This window comes from Pimephales promelas, chromosome 20 (genome assembly GCF_988280905.1).
Source record: "Pimephales promelas chromosome 20, fPimPro1.hap1.1, whole genome shotgun sequence".
NCBI classification, from domain to species: Eukaryota; Metazoa; Chordata; class Actinopteri; order Cypriniformes; family Leuciscidae; genus Pimephales; species Pimephales promelas.
Genome location: NC_142788.1, coordinates 553,150 through 567,500, shown reverse-complemented (window position 1 = coordinate 567,500; position 14,351 = coordinate 553,150). Strand labels below are relative to the sequence as shown.

Here is a 14,351-nt window from a genome sequence, read left to right as displayed (position 1 = left end):
TAGCCGGGAAATGCTCAGAGCTGACGAGGGGAGTTGAGAAGAGCAATGTTTATTTCAGCGAATTTAAAGCTTTGACAACTTTAATCGTTATTTAAATACCTTTACTCAATTATCTGGACTACGAAACTTTGGGAGATTATTTTTGAATGTCTGTTCTTTGAAATTAGCAAAAAAAAAAAAAAAATTTTTTTGTTATTTCATTGTTTTTCCACATAATCGGCCCATATCTTAAAATGGAACGTTGCGACTTCCGACTCATTTCGCCAGAGCGGGTCACATATATTCACAATATAACAACTTTTGAGCTAAAATGTTATATTGCTGAAATTACGAGTGGGTGAATTCACAAAGGCTGTTCAGACTACATCCAAATTGGATTATTTCCCCCTCAAATGAGATTTTTACAGGCACACTGTCAGAAGAAGTGGATGGCACAGGGCTAAAGACATTGTTAAAAGTTTTAAAAATTGTTAAAAATGATAGAGATTTCAGATAGCTGTAAATAAACTTTTAGGTGCCTAATGTTTGCTTCATATTGTAGCATTGGAATATATGTCATTTTTATTTTGTATTTTAGATTTTGTATTTTAGAAAAAAATTACCAATTTATTCTGTTATCGTAGATGAAACTAAAGATATTAAGAAAGAGCAAATGTCAATTGTCCTGAGATAACAATGGTTTGATAGAGTTTGTGAGAGCTGGCAGAAAGGCTGGACACTGATGGGTTAACTGGCTGAGAAAATAATTGGCTGTTTGGGAAAGTATGGTTTGGACTACAAGAAAAATCTGGCAGGTCAGGGGTATGATGGGGCTGTAATGAGTGGGGGCAAGCCTGCATTTCATGTGGACAATGCAGTACACACCGTCTCAACCTGGTCATAGTAGATGCCATCAAAAGTGTGCCCGATGCTGGACATTTCTTTTCTTTGTTGGAAAGAATTGATGTCTTTTTGTCTGGATGTTTCATCCATCAGAAATGTCTTGAAGTGCAGCGGAACATGTGTGATGGTGTATCAAGGGAGATCCAGCAACTTAGTGACACACGCTGGGCTTGCAGACATAGCATATATTGCAATGTCATGGATAGATTGCGCTTGCATATGGTCCTTGAAGAGATCTCAGCTGAAAACAATCGTCAAAGAGCCAGCTGCCCCAAAAGGCCTTTCCCAGCAGCAGATCCAAGCACTTATCTCCGACGCTGGTCATCGGGGAGTTTCAGGATTCGATCAAATCGCTCCCACATCAAAGAATCTCAACTAACTCTCCTAAGCTAAAGTCTTTAACATCAACTTGTTCCCAAACACCCAAACCCACAGGTGCACCTTATCCACTTTAACTCCATCAAACCATGTATATATTTCCATCCACCTGCACATGCAGGAACCTACCTATTATCTCCTCTGCTCCCGCAGGAGCTCCATTTCTCTGTCGATATTTCTCCACTGTGTGTGTTCTGTCACGCTCCCGCAGGAGCTCAGTTACTCCATCCCAGTGGCAGCTGGTGGGTTTTAAAAATACACAACATTTTAATGGTCAGATTTTTTAACTACTTTAAAATGGCTTTTTGGTCACTTACATACCTGTATATTTATAGAAAATAAATCAAGACAATATAAATATAAGTTACCTCACCTAGTCCTACCCTATCCCTTGAAGCAAAAAAGCCATCCTTTTAAATGTCCGTGTTAAAAGAGCACATTTGGACATTTAGTGAAGCTGATTGCTGTAGGCTATATCCAACTTAGGCATGGGGTCTTCTTTGAATTTATAGCTGTTTCAATGGTAGTTTAGTAAATTAGTTTGCCATCAAATATTCAATATATCTACCCTCCATAGTAACATCAGCGGTAGCAGTTCAAACTAATGTCACGTAATCTACGTCTTGTCGATGATATGGCCTCCTCGGCCATGTTACTTTTCTCAACACTCCTAATCGATGAAAGTGAAGTACTCAAAGGTGATTGGCTAATTTTTTTTCCAACAGAGGCACAAGTCTCCTGCTATAGATTTCTGCGCGGTGTTTACATTTACAGAAGTTATTTTACAAACAAGAAATACACATTCTGAGACATATCATTTTGAGTTGGCTGTGCCTCCGCTGACGAGCCATAAAACTCCTTTGACAGCTCTGTGTCCAACTTATCTTTTGGATAGTTAGGAAACGCAAGCCACTCCCGCAAGAGCTTCCCTTCTCTGTATAACCCTGACATCACTGAGAGAGAACTGCACACAATACACATCACAACACCAAGAAATAAAATAAACTACAAGGAAAATAAACTGCGTACAGGGACGTAACAAGAAGTTGCTATGGCTATTGACATACCTCCGTTTTTGGAACCGGAAATTGAGGTTATCCGCTTACTTACCCTTTAACGAACCCGGATATGTCACATAACCTTCTCTCTGGATTGGAATAAGCCCTGAATTAATGATATAAAGAACAGCGGGCCAAAATTCCTCCTCAATGATAAAGTCATACAGAAAACGATTACTTAGAGACATTGCTTCTAAAGCTGGCACTACAAGCAATTGAATCATGGGGTGTACTTAGTTTTTCACAACAGGCTTCTCTGTTTTGGCTCCATATTTGGTAAATAGTCATGGGCTAACTTGCTATAACTTGCTATGTTATTGTTCATCTTGCATTTAATTTTAAGACCTGCTAAAGAGCATATGATTATTATTATGTAGTGATACGTAAAACCATTACATTTTTAGAGGGGTACTTTCTTTTTCACATGATGGTAGAACATATTTTTAGTGCTTACAAAGTACTTTTAAAATAAGTTCCAACTCAAGAGAGTATGCATTTTAAACTCAAAGGAGTCACTTGCTTCGAAAAAAGCATCATCATCCCTTTTTTTCCCCCAACCATTACGTTCCCATAATAAAACTGTTATATTTAAAACCTTAATCTAGTGTAAATGCATTCATGGCACCTGTGAAAATAAATGTAAATCCAACTTTAGATGCAGCTTCTGTGCCTGGATTTTGTAGGTATATTATACCATGGCACTAAATATATTCATATACCACATTATTCATTATCATAATTTTAAAGAACCGTATCAAAATCATGCATGTTCAATAAACGAAGATAATATTTTATAAAATGAGTTGACTATATTTACAAATTTTCATTCATTTCAGTCATAAAACCATATTGTATCTACATACTGTACACAGAAACTGCATTCATCATATTATGTAGTCTACTTTATACTTACATGTCTGAGAGAAACAAATCCTCATTTCAGCGAGAGACGTGAGCGCTGGGAAATAGCCAAGCGGCAGCGATCCTTCAAAATCACGAGCATGATGTTCACAACACTTCTAACCAGTTGTGTCTCCTCTCCTCGTGATTGGCCGCAGGAGAGTTGACAGATTTGAAACCTTATTAAATTGGAAAAGGATTAGTGCTCAGTTTTAAAGAGCAGAACATTTTTACACAACCCCTTATTATTGATAAAATACAGAAAGTAGAAGCCAAATGAAAGTACACTTTAATTATTACTCTAAAAAAAGCATATAATCATGTGTGCAGAAAACAGGATAAATCAAAAGAGCAATATATGAACAGTAGTAACATTATTAATTCTAGAATATTTCATGAAGGGTTCATTTAAGGTCACGTTGGGAGTTAATGCATGTGCTGAACATACACCGAATCTCCAAGGAACTGATCTATACAAAGTCTGATTATTTAGTAATTAATGAGTCTATTTTACATCACTGCAGATGTAAAACAAACTTTTTTCATTAGCTTAATAAAGCACAAGTCTCTTCATTAGAGTTCACGGCCGCGTTTCCCACAAGCCTAAACTGGTCGTAGAACAACTGCCATCAGTGGTTTCTAGAATCAGCTTCGAGAAGCAGCCCAGAGTAATCAACCAAACACCAGCAGAAATACAGCATACCTGCGTCCCAACCAAATGTATTTATTCACCATGGAAATATTTATCAATAGTTGTTTATTAGTTGAATGTAAAAATGACATTCTTCTTTCACAGTTTCAGTAAAAAAACAAATCTTGGGGAAAAAAAATTAATCTGAAATCATGGACAAGTCAAAGTTCAAGCAACAATAAGCCAGCTGTAAGAAGACAGGTGTAGCTGAATCAACATAACCCCCCTTTAGAAAACAACGAATCATCTCATCTTACAGTGAGTTTATAAAGTGTCCATTTTCAGTGCGTTCTCATCATGAAGTCACGTCCACAATATCCATGGGCTCTTCCTTCTCCGATCCACTCGACGGGTCGCCGTTCACTGCATTCTTCCGGCGGTCTCCGGCTGCGCCGCTCGGCTCTCTCCGGGCCTTCTCCGGCGGGGTCGGGGAGCGGTGTGGAGGGCTGTCGGCCACCGTCCTGTCCGGACTCGGCCCTTCCTCCAGCTCCTTCTGCGAGTCAGCTGGACTGTCCATCTCGTCGCAGTCGCTCGAGCCCGCAGTGGATCCGGCGACACACTCCCATGGCGTGTTTGAGACCTCTTCTGCTCTCTCCGCTGTGACTTCAGGAGGCGTTCCTCCTCCAGTGCTTGGCTCCAGACGAACAGTCTCTCCGTTGTTCGCACCGGTGTCGGAGGCGAGCGGTGATGGGGCATCTAGACCGGGCTCATGGTCTTCTGGTGAGCCCTCGCTGTCGCCTTGCTTCTTCGCGTCGGTGACGTCTCCGACTGGCTTGCTGACGTCTTCTCCATCCCTGTGTTTGGCCCGTGAGTGGCCTTCGTCGGTGGCGCTGCTCTCTCCGCCGCCAGCTAAAGAGTTCTGCCGCTTCTCGGACTTCTTCTTGAAGCGTTTCTGGATTTTCCTGGGGCACCACACGAACTTGTCTTTGGGCTCAAAGTGCTGAAAGGCGAAGCGGACCAGCTTCCTGCGCTCACGCTTGTCCCGCACGGCGAACAGGAAGTAGTCGAGCACACTGCGCTTCACGCCGCTGAGGGTCTTCCTGACCAGCGTCTCCTCGAGGAAAAAGCGCACCAGAGGGGCCTGGAAATGCTCGAAGCCCAGCTCGCCCAGGCTCTTCAGGATCCGGGTGATCCGCAGATTGTTGTGCATGTTTCTGAAAGCAAATATTACAGTGTTTCAGTTATGTGTGAGATAAAGACTATCCGAAAAAAAAAAAACAGAGAGAAATCAGGTACTTGGATGGTTTTAATACATCGTTATACATATTTATAAGCCCACTTGAAATATAACTATTATTATTTATTTTGTAGCAAATGCATGTTTGTTTGTTGCTGTCATTTCATTTCTTATTTGGAGCCGACTTAATTGCTTCTGTCTGACAGTCACTTTGCTTTCTGAAAAGACAAAAACTGAAAACAAAACTGGTTTAGTATTAATTAAAAGTTTAAAAAATATGTTGCAACCTGATATGGCTATGGTATTTTAAGGATGGATTGTAAAGATGGATTTCATTCAGTGATCCTTCCAAACACGAGCAATGAAACAAATATCACTCAAAGCTGTTGATAGTCACGTTAAAAAATCTCTAATCTACACCTGAGACAATATCTTCGCGACTGATAACTGATCTAATGCGGATTTCATCTGTACACTACAGGAACAAACATGTTCTCATTGAGAAAGGAAGCATGGCCGTCTCGGGACAGGATCCTCACCTCTCGAGATTGGCGAAGCGTTCCCTCCAGTTGTCGGCGCGCTTCACCTCGCCCGTGTCTCTGTTGAGCAGCTGCAGCCCGTAGAAGCCAAGCATGAGCTCGTAGGAATCCAGGAGACGGCTCTTAGCTTCCTCGCTCTCCCTGAACGCCTGCGGACACGAGACACAGTCCAGCACACACACACACACACACAGCGTCTGGAGCATCACGGTTCACTTTAACACTCACCTGGATCTCTTTCTTGGTGAGCTCTGCTGCCATGTAGTTCACGCCGGGCTCCCGCAGAGGAAACAGCCTACGAGCAACACACACTCACTTTCACAGAGCACTTCACCTGCACACGTCACACATCTACACTGGCCCAGAAGTGCAAGATGCCTCGTCCAATCAGTGGTCAGTATTCCATTCGCCACATATCCCTTTTCCATTTTGTCTGACTTGTCGTTGTGTTTTCTGACTTGCTATTTTGTTTTTAGTCTTTGCATTGCCCTTATAATTTGTTGTTTTGTTTTTAGATTTGTACTTCTGGGCCACCGTACCGATCCCATCAAACCCCGCTAAACAAGAGGGGCTTCTTACCACTGAATGTAGGAATGAACTCTCTCCAGTCTCTTGTAATCCGTCCTCCACTCGGTGTGAAACGCCTCGATCGACACATCTAAAGCACAACACAAGAGCTCAGACGAAGAGCGACACAGCTTGGCTTTGGGATTGCTTTAGCAGCTCTGGGACGTACCATCAGGCGAAGACTTAATCTCATTTAGGTAGAACTTTAAATTGGTCATTCGTTCTTCTGGGCATTCCTCTTCATTGATATTCTACAGAGAGAGGAGGAAAGATGCTCGCATCATCGGGTCAGTCTCATGAATGTAAAGTGTGTTTGGTGGAGTCTTACTGGATATCCGTGTCTGTAGTTCTGCATGTCCTTGGCGGCTCTGAGGTTTCTGGAGGAGGAGTTGGACCACTGCGAACACACCAGGACAAACATTAGTCTCAGCTCCCTTAAAGGAGTAGTTCACTTTTGAAAAAACTTTTGCTGATAATTTACTCACCCCTGTGTCATCCAAGATGTCCATGTCTTTCTTTTGTCGGTCGAAAAGAAATTTAGGTTTTTGATGAAAACATTCCAGGATTTTCTCCATATAATGGACTTCAATGGGAACCGGATGGTTCAGGGTCCAAAAGACAGTTAATAACAGTTTCAGATGCAGCTTCAAATGTCTTTAAACGACACCAGACGATGAATAAGGGTCTTATCATGCGAAACGATCGCTTATTTCAAAACGTCACGTAATACGTAATTACGTTCAAAAGGTCACGGGCGACGTAGCCGGAAGTACAGAATCAAAATCGTCCGACATCGTTGTTTTACCTTTTAATTCCTTTTTTTGTGAGTTAGTTTGCACGTTCAACTTATGCGTTCAACTTGTAAACGCTGAGTCTGTACTTCCGGCTACGTTGCCCGTGACCTTTTGAACGTAATTACGTATTACGTGACGTTGCAAACGCGCCTCACAGAATAGAGCAAGGCTAGCATTTGTCCTTAGAAAAGTTACATTTTTGGAATAAGCTTTGAAATAAGCGATCGTTTCGCTTGATGAGACCCTTATTCATCGTCTGGTGTCGTTTAAAGACATTTGAAGCTGCATCTGAAACTGTTATTAACTGTCTTTTGGACCTTGAACCATCCGGTTCCCATTGAAGTCCATTATATGGAGAAAATCCTGGAATGTTTTCATCAAAAACCTAAATTTCTTTTCGACTGAGGAAAGAAAGACATGGACATCTTGGATGACACGGGGGTGAGTAAATTATCAGCAAAAGTTTTTTCAAAAGTGAACTACTCCTTTAATCGGCTGCATCACAACATCCCCATCCAAGTCTCTTGCATTCATCAATATTAATCAAAATGTGGTTATTATGCCTATCCCTGTAGCCAATCAAACTTCAACTTTAAACTGAAGCTCATCTGTTCACATCCCGCACTGCCAATGCAAATGTAAATCTAACATGCATTAGACGTATTAAATAAAATAAACACTGAAAGTAGTGAATGGAATAAAATACAGTCGTAAGCAGCTTCGGCGTACAATTGCCACGTGTCTCTTTCCAAATATAACGCATGTGAAGGTCAACAGTCCTGAATCTTCTCTAATACTGCCATAAGAAACACTGGCCGACTTCAGACGGACACAGAACCTTCACAGGAGTCCTCGTGCTGCCCCTCGAGAGCTCACGTCACGCATGTGTCCTGTTGTCTTCCAGCTTACTAGATATAGGCCACCCAAAAATATCTGTTCTGAATGATTCAATTAAGCTAATAGCAGCTGGAAATGAATTTAGTCACTGGAAGCTATTTTTTCTTGGTTTGTACAAATTATTTTTCATAGCTTGATTCACACTTTGCCTATAGAAGATAGATGCACATCAAATTTCACTTTCTTTCCATGATCAAACGGTTGCAGATTTACGAGTTTTATGGGAAGAAGTCCTGGGTCCGCATGCATGAGTGTCATTAGGACGGTCTCTGTGTTTGGCAGGATCAGTCAGAATGGGGGACGCTGGGAAGGTCCCAGACGTGCACCAGTTTAGGATCTTTTACTGCAATTACAGATCGCAGACACCCAACAATACGGGTTAGACCCCTAAAAATAATGTTACAAATTAAATTACGTTCATTTATTTCAATAATGACATTTAAAGTAGTGCATGAGTAACCGAGTTTTAACTATTTCAAGTTTGCTTCACCCACAATAAGTCTGACTAACCAAAATAAGCCTGAGTTATGGAACAGCCCTCAGCTCCATTTAGTTTTATGGAAATATGAAACGTGCTTTTATGACACAAAAGAGCTATTTATTCTCAAAGCTCTTAAGTTGAGCTGATTGTGAATGCACTGAAGCACAAGACTGCAATTGGTCATTTGTTAAATACAGACAAAATTAAAAAGCAGGAGCACAAGATTAAGATACCATCGAATAAACCAGTAAATGATTTTAGCCTATTAGATGCAAAAAAATAACTAGAATATTTAGCATTTTTGCGCGTGTGTGTGATAACAGTCAGTGTGCTTTTGAAAGATTGAAGATCTTTAACGCGACTTTTTTTTTTTTTTTGGGTGCTTTTTTTTATTTTATTTTTTATTTTTTATTAGACATTATACAAACATACAAACAATACCATGACATCCAAAAAGACAACAATCCAAGATTTTCCAAAAATAGTTTAACATAAATGAACAAGAGACTAAAAATAAATAAATAAATAAAAATAAAATAAATAAATATAAGGGCTAAATTTAACTATTTATAAATATAATAGCTACGAGAAATTACAATCCAAGACAGTATTGAGGAAAGAAGAGAAACATATAATTCTTCACTGTTCAATTATTTTCAATTCTTTAGCAAATACAATTGTGTCCGAGCATTTCGTATTATCTATACATTTAAGAGATTCAATATACAACATAAAATCAGCCAAAAAAAACTTTATCTTTAACGCGACTTGTTCTCATGTGCGGCCCAGCAGATGACGTGCAGATCGGCGGCGAGTGACGTACTTCCGGTCAGCACAGCCTACGTTAAATAACTAGCCAACATGCTATTCTGCAAAACACACGCAAGCAATCAAATTAAACCCACTGGAAAATAAATAACCGATCAAAATGGTTAATTTAGACACTTCCGCTAGAGCTCGTTTCAGAGGAAAAGATGCGCGTGGAGGTTTCGGCGCGGGTGCGTCAACACACAGATATACACACCGCCAATAAAACCGATTGGCGCAATGGACAATATAGAATAAAACAGTGGCACAGTGCAGTGGTTCACAGATGATGAGTGTGTGTGTGAGAGAGAGAGAAAGAGAGAGAGATAGAGAGAGCAACATACGAATGCGGGCCGTGTTTTCTTGCTGCGGCCGGTGTTTTCCAGCTCGTCCCCGTCGCTTTCCGTGTCCCAGGTGGAGTCATATTCACACACCAGATCGTCGTCCATCCCTACAGGTCATATGAGTGATGATGCATGTGATGAAAGCCCTGGGGTTTGATGAGAGTCCGCACGGCTCCATTGGATGTGCAGATGATGATGTCCGCGCGCGCGCTGGCTGCTCGCTCGCTCACTGACTGCGCTCGTCATCACTCACGCCCGCGCGCGCTGCTCGTCATAGAAGCCCTGGATGCTGAGTGACTTTCACAGACTTTTGTTTTTAGCCCTACAAATACGACCCACACCTTCACTCTCAAAGAGGTTATTTTTTATTATGAAAATCCAAAGTTGCTTTCCCTTGAGTATGTTGTTAACTTCTTTATCTTGAAAGCAGAATTCTTCATCCATAAGCAAAAATGGCTTAAATCTCCTTTGAGCTTTCCTCTTTTTCTTGCTGATTTTGACTCTTTTATTTCGTCCCTTAGACTTATAAATAACAAGAAAAGTGAACAAGTTTTGATGTATTTTGATGATTTATTCAAAGACATGACTTGGCCTTAAATTATGCTTTTCTTTTTTTATGTTTTACATAATTTGATGTATGCATACCCAGGATGCTTATTTTTTGTTAGGTACTATTGTTTGTTTGTACACCTTGCCTTACTTCCCTGTGTTGTTTTTTTTGTTTTTGTTTTTTGTATAAGTTCTGCAATAAAAAAAAAATTGTAAAAAAATGTATGCGTTATCAACCATGTTTTTTTTTCCAATTAACATCACTTATTAAGGAATTCCAATAAAACATCCCCCTTGGAAAAAAAAAAAAAAACTTTCACAGACAGGCACCCATGCTCCTCTTTTTCTCTAACCTAACCTTAATTATGTCAGTGAACTACTCTCACTGCTTTACACATTTAACCTAACTCAACATGTACAGGAAAAAACACACTTCCTTGGTGGTCACACACTTGATCTGGTGATCACAACAAGCAGTATTGACATTTCTGTGACTGTAAAGGATTTAGCGTTGTCTGATCATTCCTGCATTTTCTTTGATGTTTTCATATCTTCTCATAATTCCAACACCTCTGATGATAGAAAAAAAATAGTTATTAATGTTCACACCAATGCTCTCTTTGAGCAAGTTTTTTTCTCCAATTTTGTTGAGCTGCACATCTAAATCAGCAGATGATTTGATGGATCATTTTAATTCACCAATGTTAGATATTATGGATAATATAGCACCATTTTTAAAACTTAAAGGGTTAGTTCACCCAAAAATGAAAATTCTGTCAGTATTTACTCACCCTCATGTTGTTCCAACCCCGTAAGACCTTCGTTCATCTTCATTCAGAACACAAATAAAGATATTTAAGATATTAAGATCGCTCCTGCATACTAGTCCATAGGCTTCTTGAGGGAATGACTCTTGCTGTCCTCGAAAAGTCATTAAAGACATCGTTAAAATAGTCCAAGTGACTACAGGGGCTCAATCTTAACTCTATCAAACGACGAGAACACTTTTGTGCGCAAAAAAACAACAAAAATAACGACTTTATTTCAACTATTGGTTTATTTCTCCCTCTGCGCGAGTCAGGTTACTAGTTTAATAGCGTAAGCTTCTGTTATTGTACGTCACACGCATCACACACATGACCAGCGTCGGCCAATAGTGAGCCTTCGTGTGACGTAGCTCTACGCAATCACACTACGTTAACTGACTTACAGGCTCATGGAGAAATAAACGAATAGTTGAAATAAAGTCGTTATTTTTGTTGTTTTTTTGCGCACAAAAGTGTTCTCGTCGTTTGATAAAGTTAAGATTGAGCCCCTGTAGTCACTTGGACTATTTTAACGATGTCTTTAATGACTTTTCGAGTCATTCCCTCAAGAAGCCTATGGACTAGTATACAGGAGCGATCTTAATATCTTAAATATCTTAATTTGTGTTGCGAAGATGAACGAAGGTCTTACGGGGTTGGAACAACATGAGGGTGAGTAAATACTGACAGAATTTTCATTTTTGGCTGAACTAACCCTTTAAGACAGTTAATAAAAATCAGAAAGCTCCATGGAAGCTTAATTGACCTTATGCACAGATGCACTGCGTCCTGAACTTCAGCCAGCTCCTTTGTTTCCTGTCTGCCATTATTGGCCAAATTGATTAATCCAGGTGTGCCTGACCTCAGTAGTCACGGCAACAATAATCAGACACACCTGAATTAATCAAGTTTGGCCAATAATGGCAGACAGGAAACAAGGAGCTGGCTGAAGTTCAGGAAGTAGTGGAGCTGTGCATAAGGTCAATTCAACAGTTAAAGGGTTAGTTGACCCAAAAATGAAAATTCTGTCAGCATTTACTCACCCTCATGTTGTTCCAAACCTCTATGTGTTTATTTGTTCTGCTGAACACAAAGGAAGATATTTGGAAGAATGTTTTAATCAAATAGATCTCAATCCCCATTGACTAGATCTGTTTGATTAAAACATTCTTTCAAATATCTTCCTTATCTCCCTTCCTTAAGCTAGACAGTTGTTCTTTTCTAACATTATCAATCAAAACATAAATAACGCTCGAGTCCTTTTCTCGACAGTAGAAGAATTGACCGTTCCCCCTCAAAAACTACCACCTGAAATCATCTCGACCATAAAGGCTGTGTCTGAAGTCAGTTGTAGTTCTTGTGTTTCTGCTCGTCTCTTTGTCTGTCCTCTTCTTTCCTTCAGTGATTCTGCTTTGTTAACAGTCTTATTAAGGCTGAGATGACTCCATATTTAATATACACAGATTTTGTGGCTCAGATCCCAGATAGCAAACTGACATTGAATCAACGTGGAAATATGACATCGAAACAACGTTGATCTGACATTGTTTTGCTCATCGAATTAACGTTGAACCAACGTCAGACGCGTCATTCTTTCAAAACTAACGCAAAATCAACTTGAAATCAACGCGTTGTTTCAACGTTATGAAAGCAAACCAATTTTCGATTTTCATTTAGCTTTGAAGAATGCCGCGTCTGACGTTGGTTCAACGTTAATTCGATGAGCAAATCAACGTTGTTTCAATGTCACGAGAGACGTCGTTTCCACGTTGATTCAATGTCAGTTTGCTGTCTGGGATAAGGTCCAGTTCTGGATTATTTCTTTGCTCTTGGCTGACATGTGGCATTGCTATGGCCGGCTTGTGGCCCAGATCTGGCAAACAGGAGAGAGTCACCCAAGCGTCGTCATTCCACGCTGCTCGTGGGCCAGATCCCCTTGCCACTTGTACCACATGTGGGCCGGATCTGGGACGTCACAATGTTGCTGTAGAAATGACATCTACTGATTATCCACTTGACTATAAGTGCCAGTGTTTCTGTATCCTAAATTAGTATATCTACGGCCTTTGGAAGTGTGGAGACTCTGTCAACTGATTAAAATTTAAATTTAACTTTGACTCCTGGTCTTCATTGAGCATATTGGTCTCTTTATGTGGTTTAACTGTAAATGGCAATGTGTCCTCCTCCTGAACTGTCCTCCTCACCTCAGTACCTTGCCTTGCACCATCTAATAGTTCACAGATTCTGGGAATAATCTGAGAATAAATCCCTACAACTAGATGGAATAACAATTAGCACAGCAGTGTGACAAAACTTGCCCAGTAGATGGCAGTAATGAACCATTGTTGTAAAGCAGGAATTCACAAACTGTTTTGACCGCTAAAGCCTAAATATTCACCTTAGTTGCTACATGTTCCCCTGAGATTTTAAGTTATTTAAATTATTTTTATAATACATTTGCATATTCTCAGTTCTCTGATCTCAGTTACTCATTGCAGAACATTCAAGTAAACAAATAAAATATTTGACTGTTTTATTTTAAAATCATTTAATTTGCATTTTAGTAATAAGTTTAATTTAGTAATTAGTTTTTGCATAAACTCACGAACCCCAGTTTGGGAAACCCTATTACAATGATGAAAACATAGACAATAAAAGAGTAACCAAATGATAAATGTATTGTATTAAATAAAATGTATGTGTGGTCACACATAGGCTACAACATGATACTGTATTTCTTTTTACAGGAAAATTGCAGAACTTTGAAGTCTCAATCTTGAGAGTTAATTTTTTTCTGATGACGACAAGATCGATGGCTTCATTCAGAGTCAGTGACAGGATAAACCATTATGCACAATATAATTTCTGCGAGTATTTCTTACTTGAAAACTAGACTAGATATACTGTAGATTCATGTCTCTTTCTTCTATTGTGTTTATTTGACCTGTTGCTCATAATTTGTTTCTTTTTTATAATTGATTGTTTAGGTAATTGCTTAAGAAGTTTTCACTTCACATTATGCTAAGTTTGCTGTGGGATTGAAATGGGGGTGTTCGGGCCGGTTCAAGTCCCTGGTGAGCCAGGAGGGCTTTCAGTGTGGAGCTTGCTTGTTCTCCATGTGTTTCTTCACAGTCCAAAGACATGTGAGTGTTGTACAATTCTCAAAAAGCATTAAAAAAGATGAGTGACAAATAGATGGTTAAAGACCCCTTTTGCGCCGACGTCACAGTTACGTCACGGCGCTAGCTGGAGGCAAAACAAAGTGAAAACTGGAGGCGGCCAATGCAAACCAGCACAGATTCGGCTACATAATAAGGAGCTTAAATTACTTTTATTACTTTTAAATGTCATCTTATTGTGTTGTTTGGTGCAAGTATCAATGAAAAATTAATATGCTGTATCTGGATTTTTTATTTCTAGAAAATACTCACATGATTAATATCGCACCGTAATGTCACTCTTTACATTGTCGTGGTCTCGG

At 39.8% G+C, this 14,351-nt stretch overlaps 1 protein-coding gene across 1 annotated transcript; it reads right to left on the bottom strand.

The window, feature by feature from the left end:
• Positions 1-3,958: 3,958 nt before the first annotated feature.
• On the bottom strand, positions 3,959-9,762 carry ogfr (opioid growth factor receptor). The gene is made up of 7 exons (XM_039682499.2): positions 9,516-9,762; positions 6,521-6,589; positions 6,362-6,443; positions 6,205-6,283; positions 5,854-5,920; positions 5,626-5,774; positions 3,959-5,063 (listed from the first exon to the last, which is right to left on the bottom strand). Exons 1-7 carry the CDS (start codon positions 9,618-9,620, stop codon positions 4,205-4,207), a joined length of 1,410 nt encoding a protein of 469 aa, XP_039538433.2. The 5' UTR covers positions 9,621-9,762; the 3' UTR covers positions 3,959-4,204.
• Between the last annotated feature and the right edge of the window lie 4,589 nt (positions 9,763-14,351).

Coding starts and splice junctions, on each gene's coding strand:
- ogfr (XM_039682499.2), bottom strand. CDS start 9,620: ATGGACGACGATCTGGTGTGTGAATATGACTCCACCTGGGACACGGAA. Junction 6,590..9,515: donor AGAAAACACGGCCCGCATTC/GTATGTTGCTCT, acceptor GTGTGTTCGCAG/TGGTCCAACTCCTCCTCCAG. Junction 5,775..5,853: donor TCACCAAGAAAGAGATCCAG/GTGAGTGTTAAA, acceptor TCGTGTCCGCAG/GCGTTCAGGGAGAGCGAGGA.